This window comes from Setaria viridis, chromosome 3 (assembly GCF_005286985.2).
Source record: "Setaria viridis chromosome 3, Setaria_viridis_v4.0, whole genome shotgun sequence".
Lineage (NCBI taxonomy): Eukaryota > Viridiplantae > Streptophyta > Magnoliopsida > Poales > Poaceae > Setaria > Setaria viridis.
Window position 1 is genome coordinate 31,551,936 of NC_048265.2, and position 7,178 is coordinate 31,559,113.

The window sequence follows — 7,178 nt, forward strand, 5'->3', positions numbered from 1 at the left end:
GGGTAGAACCTTTTCACTGAGTTTGCTAATGAAGCGACTAAGAGCCACCATCATGCCAATAAGCTTCATGACATCTTTCTTGCTGGCTAGATTTGCCATGTTTCTAATTGCGTCAACTTTGATAGGATTGACTTCGATGCCACGCTGGCTGACCATGAAGCCCAGGATTGTCTTCTGGTAGGTGGCGCTAATGTTTCTTAACCCAAAGGTCATGGTGTTGTAGCAGTAGATGCCGAAGGATGTTATGAACGCCATATTGTCTTAGTCGGCAGGATTGAGGGTAATTTGGTGATAGCCCGAGTAACAGTCGAGGAAGCACAGCAAGGTGCTCCCAGTCGTAGAATGGTCGATGCGTGGAAGAGGGAAGGGATCCTTAGGGTAGTGCTTGTTGAGGTCGGTGTAGTCGATACACATTCTCCATTCACCTATTTTCTTTTTTACAAGGACTAGATTTGCTAACCAGTCAGGGTGCTTACATTCACGGATGAATTCGGCAGCTAAGCGCTTATTGAGTTGTACCCTAATGGCCTCCTTGTGATCTTGGGTGAAATGGTGAAGCTTTTGCTTGACGGGCCTTGCTATCTTGCTCAAGTCCAAGGAGTGCTCAGCTAGCTCCCGCGAGACACTTGGCATATCGGATGGCTTCCACGCGAATATGTCCGAGTTTTCCTAGAGGAAACTGGTGAGCGCGAGTTCCTATTTGGCAGAGAGGTCGGACCCTATGAGGGCCATCTTGGTCGGGTCTTCCAGGCTGAGGCAGATCTTCTTGACCTTCAGGTCGGGCTACAATGCTGTGGGCATCGGCTCCGTCTCTGGGATCATGAGCAAGGTTTGGTCCACCTTCTTTGCCTCAGCGAGCATGGCGGTGGTCTTGGCTGAGTACTCTAGGGCTTCAGCGAGCTACACCGCTTCCGTGTCGCACTTGTACGATGTCTCGATGTTGCCATGGATGGAGAGGACACCGTTTGGAGCCGGCATCTTGAGGACAAGGTAGGTGTGATGTGGAATCACCATAAACCTCGCCAGCATGGGCCTGCCAAAGATGGCATGGTAGAAAGTCTTGAAGTTGGCCACCTCGAATGTGAGGTGCTCCATACGGTAGTTGCCAGGCATGCCAAAGGTGTCTGGCAAAACAACTCGACCAATAGGATAGGATCCTTTGTCGAGCACGATGCCGTAGAGAGGGTCTTCACAGGGCTGGAGCCGCTAAAAATTGAAGTCCATGCACTTCAGGGTTTCGGTGAAGATGATGTTGAGCCCGCTGCCGCCGTCAATTAGCACTTTGGGGAGGAGAGCACGATCTATGGTCGGGCAAACTACCAATGGGTTGGACTCGGGATCTGGAATATGTACCCAGTGATCTTCCCTGGAGAAGGTTATGGGCATCTCTGACCAGTGTAGATACTGGACTGGCCATATGGAGACAAGGTGCACCTCTCGTTGGTGCAGCTTGTGCTTGCAGTTGCTGCAAAACACCTTGGGGCCACGCACGATGATGTTGATTTCACGGTTCAGTCGCTGGAACTCCAATTCTGGTCGGCGCCAGGCCGATGGGTGTCTGAGTTTGGCTGGTCACAGCACTCCTCTTTGTGCTGGTCATTGCGGTCGTCGCATTGGCAATTGTCGCGGTCATCACGGTCATCGCAATGGCGGTCGTCGCGATCGTCGTGACGATGGTCACGATCGTCGGGGTAGCGATCGTCACGATGACGGTCGCCACGGTCATCGCGGTGGCGATAGTCGCGACGATTGTCATCCCTACGGTAGTCATTGCTGCGAGGTCACTTGTACTCCACTGAGGCGCCGAGCTCTTTCTTGAGGATTGTGGATTCCCAAAGATTGTGATATGCGTACTTGTGGAAGGGTCACAGAGCATTCAGGGTGTCGCCAAACTCTTTCGGGAGGAAGGTGGTCAGCCTGGCAGGGTCGGCTTCAGCGGTGAGGACCTCGAGGGCCCTTTTTCAAAGTCGGGAAGACTCCAGTCGTGCTTGATGCTCCTCGTAGGTCGGTGCTTCGTGGTCATCATTATGACGATGCTTGCTACCCTAGAACTGTACTTGCGCCGCCTCCTCTATGTCACACAGAATGTTGATGAGCTGCATCATCTGTGACCATCTTGGGAACAGCCTCATACAACTTGCAGAACAAGTTGCGGTTCATCAAGATGAAGTGGAAGTACTAGATGACTCTCGAAGAGTTTCGTTCTTTCGTTGACGGATTTTCCCAAGATTCTCAATGTTACTAGGTCGGCTATAGGTAGCCTGGTAGTTCTGGGTGAAAGCCCTAGCGAGCTGACTCCAGCTGTCGATGCTGCTCGACAGGAGGTTCTCTAGCCACAGGAGAGGCACGGGACCTATCACCACCGGGAAGTAGGCGGTTATCTGGTCGTAGGTGCCGTTGGCGTCTTTCACCACGGTGTTGTACGTCTTGAGCCATATGGTAGGGTCAGAGTGGCCATCGTACTTTTCATTAGTGGCTGGCTTGAACATGACCACTCAACAGCCTTGAGGCAAAGAGTGAAGGCGTGAAACCGTCGAGCACCCCTCAAAATTGTACTCGACCGGTGGTGCTCTAGGGCATCCACCATTATTATGCCTGGGCGGGACGTAGGTGTGATAGCCCTAGTAATTAAGCAACTAAATTAGAGAATCATCAAAGTGATTAAGAAACTAAATCAAAGAATCAACAAAGGACTAAGAAATAAGTGAGAGCTAACTCTAAGTTGCTAAGAGTTAAGAACCCAAAAACATCTTAGATTTTTGGCTAGATGTTAAAAACTTCTTCTGATGAGAATAACTTTTGAGGCCGATAAAAACCAACTTCACATAAGAATTTAAATTTTGGCCAATATAAAGTGGTAGAACTTTTCAAGTTGAACACCTTCCACTCACAATGCTTCTTCTGATTTTGAGCAGAGGATGTTCCAAAATCGAGTAGACGATCGGTCAAATTTCAAATTCAATTCCAAAATAGCTTCGACCGATGTTCCACCAAAGGTCCTACAATCCTATCTCCAACTTTGTTGAGCTTCTCCTTGTTGATCTTTATAAAAGTCATAGCAAAAACCTTGTTTCCAAACTTTCACTTTTGGAAGTTAAACCGCATAGTTCGAACTTGGTGTGAGAACATGCGTTAAACATGACGCCACGACACGCATGACAAGCATCATCATGCATATTTAAGCCCCATGAAAATCTTTTTGTGCATAGTTGGCCATCATGAGCATCATTTGTGCATAAATGAATGTTTTGGCCATGCATTGTTAAGTGTCCAGAATTTTATTATTCATAGGTGAAAAAATAATTTTAAAAGGAACCCCAATTTATTCCATACAACTGTGCTCACAAATATGTTATTCAAATACTAGACATCATTTAGTGATTTTACAATATTTTTACCAAATTTTTCAGAGATGTTTTCTTCGGTTAAAAATTATTTTAAAGTTCAATTGTACCTGTTTTGTTTTGACGATTGTGTGAAAACCATAAAATATTTTGAGTTGATTCTTCTTGCATTGGATTCTTCGTGATTTTATCTTTCCAACGAGTATTTTTGGAAAATTTTTGGACACTGATAGCTAGGTTGTTTAAGGGGTCAAAGTTGACGCGTTTTATTTTATCGTGGGCCCACCTGTCAGCTTCATCTCCTACCTCTCCCCCACCTGTTCCGTACTGGTTGGGCGAGCCAGGGCCCAAGGATGGCTGTTGGCCAGCCTTCCCCATGCTAGCAGGGCCCTCTCTGCCCATAGGTCATCCGAGCCTCGCCCACGTGAAGCTCCTTCCCTCCCACGCCACGTCTAGCGCTCGGTTGGGCAGAGCTCCGCCCGCACGGCATGGGCGCCACACAGACACAAGTGCCGCCACCAGGCCGCCATGCACAGCAGCTCGCCCTCGTTGCCAATGGGCAAGCAACAACGCCGTGGCAACCTTATCACCTCGCCCGTGCTTATCCTCTTCGCTCCCCTCCTATATAAAGCCCTCAAACCTCCCCTTCCACCATTGCCAGTAACCAAGCTCCTTTGTTCCCCAATCTTGTTCGGCCAAATTCGTTACCGTGGTGCACTCCCGGCCCGATTCCTCGCAGCCACGGCGCCTACTCGTTGTCCCGCATCCATTTTGCTACTTCCCGGACTACCTCCCTCACCGGACGATACCCTCCACAGGAGCTCCTCTGCTGCCCCCTTCCTGTGCCATCCTCCCTGTGCGCTGCCCCTCCTCCAAGCGCCTCCTCCTCTGCTGGTGAGACCCCTAGCCCAAGGTGCCATTCCTCTCCCTCCCCAAGCCATGCCCCTTCCTTTCCTCCTGATTCCGACCGGCCCAAGTGCCATGCGCCATGCCTGTGAACCATGCGTGCCTCTGTCTGTGCGTGAGGGAGTTGAGTAGAGAAGAAATAGGAAACGTAGGTGGTTATGGGGAAGTTTCAGGGATGTTTGCACAATTAACTCGTAGACCTAGGGGGTAGATCGTAAGATCGTCTTGGTTTTGTTTATTTTTCTAGATCTAAAAAGGCTGACACTTTTAAAAATTCGTAGTAAATTGTAGAAAAATCGTAAAATATCAAATGAGGACCTTTTGAAATCCTTGATAGAAGAATCACACAGTAGAGTTATAATATGATATGTTTTAGTAGAAAGTTTCTGATGTTTTTATTTATTCTTTCAAAGTGCTTTTAGAAATCCTTTTAAGTTGTTAGATGGACATCTTGAGTTATAGAAGTCCAAAACTTGTGATTCCAGTTGTGTTGGTCTTGTAATGACACCCTCTAGATAAGAAAAATATTAAAAATGCTAGTTGTTTTATGTTTTTAACATGTTTTGATTTAATCTTGATAAATAGGCAAATTCTAGCTTGTCGTGCTCATCATTTTCATATCTAAAGTTGTGATGCTACAATCATTGTGAAATTTTTATGGTAGGCTATACATGATTCTGTTGTGCTATGGTAAAAAGTTCATATTGATTGGTGCATGTATGACTGAGTTATTGATTTAAATTGTTATTGCTTCATAAATGATTTTAAATAAGTTATAACTTTCATGTAGGTGTAAAAATGGGAAATGTGGTTCCACTACCTTTGTATGATGTTTTTCTACCATAATAACATATTATATGTCTATGTGTTCATATACAATGATGATCTTTAGATTTATCTTGCTTTTACATGTTTTCTTGCATTAGCAATTTATCTTTTTCGTAGAAATTAATTTATACAACTTAAGCATGTGAAATTTGTGCAGTAGCCATGTTCTTATAGCATCTACCACTCACAAAAATATCAGCCCCAAACTAGTTGTTCTCATATGGCACTAAAAATAATATATATATACATGTCATTCTATGGAAGTTGATGAAAGTTTGCTAATAAATGCATATTCTTAAGTCATGTGAAGCTTTTAGTAGTTGTTTTTGAGGGGTACATATGATGCTAAGTTATGATAAGTAGTGGTTAAGCTATGAATATAACTCATATGTATGCTCTCATGTTAATATAACAGCTACTAATATAAGTTCTTCACCTTTGCTTTGATTCTTGCTTAAGGTATTTAGGGTGTTCCATGTTACCTAAAGCTAACGCTATTTAACTATGTTCATAGTATTTATGAGCTATGTATTTAACTTATGCATATGTTACCTTGTTAAAGAAATAAATGAAGAACCTTGTTGCATATGTGCTAAAATGGCTGCTAGAGTAGTTTTTGTTGTGGCAATATTTTCGTGATGCAAATGATGTTTTATGTCAATATGGTGAATACAAAAGCTGTAGGTAACTTCATAATATAGATTTTGTTAAATTTTCATGACCCTAAGCCTGATGGTTTAGGGGCTATAAATTTTACAAGTTCATCATCAGGTTTTGCGTGCTCTATGTATAGGTCTGAATGATTGCGTTGTTTGACTTAACGAAGCTTTGAACCATATCTTGAAGATAATATAATAAGTGTAATGGTTTTCATGAGCTTTCCAAATTGTTAAAGATCACCCCTTTTGGTGGTCTAAATCTCCGGCTATGAGCTTGTGAAGTGGAACGATAGGATCTGTCCTAATCTGGACAGAGATATCTTCTTTGTGATGTTTGACATGGTTAACTGGGGTTTTAGCTTGTGGTGTTTACAATAAAGTTGTGCTTGATTTGTTCATATTTCTAAAAAGTCTAGAATAACCTTGTTGTGAAAGCTATAACTCTAGATATGGCTGTCTAAAGTTTAATGTCAGAATTTGTCCATGTTTGGACGGATTTGCTTCTTTGTGTTGTGTAGTCTTGTTAACTATTGAATCATTTTGAGATGACAATAATAAATTTAGGTTTCTACCAAGTTAAGAATCATGGTTGTTGGAGGTTTAGAACTCCAGATATGCATATGTGAAGTTCGTGTCAGTTTTCTATCCTTGTTTGTACACATCTGCTCATTGGTGTGTTTTCTCCTTGTTATCTGTTGAATCAGCTTTTGGTGTGAGTAGCAAAGTTTTAGATAACTTACTTAAATTTGCAAAAAGTCTAGGATCACCCTTTTTGGATGCTTATATCTCTAGTTATAGCTAAACAAGTGACTACTGTTCTGCTGTCCAGATTCGGTGTATGTGCTTAAGTTATTAGCTTTAACTTGACATTTCCTTGTATGTTTGTTAGTTAGCTCATATCACTATTAGATTTAAATTGATCTACCTGAGAATATTATAAATGTGTTATATAATGTTGGTCAAGCACTTAACTAATAAATGGTCATGTATACATGTTGTTACGAAATAACCTTGCTGCATAGCTTGCTAGAACCTTACTGATGTTGGTGTGTGACTTGCTTATGTATGAGTGGTTTAAAAACAAATGTAATATACTTTGATCACCTTCAACTTGCTGGTTGTGTGATGAACTTATATATGCCATGTTGATAAGCACCATTACCCTAGTTCTTGTATGATGCTAGGCTTAATTAGCTCTTGATTGTTAAATGCTTGCAATAGCTTGACTTAAGTTAACTTGTGTGCCATGCTTGTTAGGCTTGCTATCTCTATGGAGACTTGAGTGATAGTTAGTTAAATAACTTGCTCTCTAAGTGCTTATATCTTGTGGTGTAACCTTGTGCATGTCCCGAATGCTTTTGTGTGATGCATCTCTTTTTACCGTTCTTTGTATTCATGCTGTTGCATCTTGCATCTCATCTAGATACGCTAGATAAACCAC

At 43.1% G+C, this 7,178-nt stretch overlaps 1 protein-coding gene across 1 annotated transcript; it reads right to left on the reverse strand.

The window, feature by feature from the left end:
• Positions 1-900: 900 nt before the first annotated feature.
• On the reverse strand, positions 901-1,726 carry LOC117849212 (uncharacterized). The gene is made up of 2 exons (XM_034730781.1): positions 1,637-1,726; positions 901-1,206 (listed from the first exon to the last, which is right to left on the reverse strand). Exons 1-2 carry the CDS (start codon positions 1,724-1,726, stop codon positions 901-903), a joined length of 396 nt encoding a protein of 131 aa, XP_034586672.1.
• Positions 1,727-7,178: the final 5,452 nt, after the last annotated feature.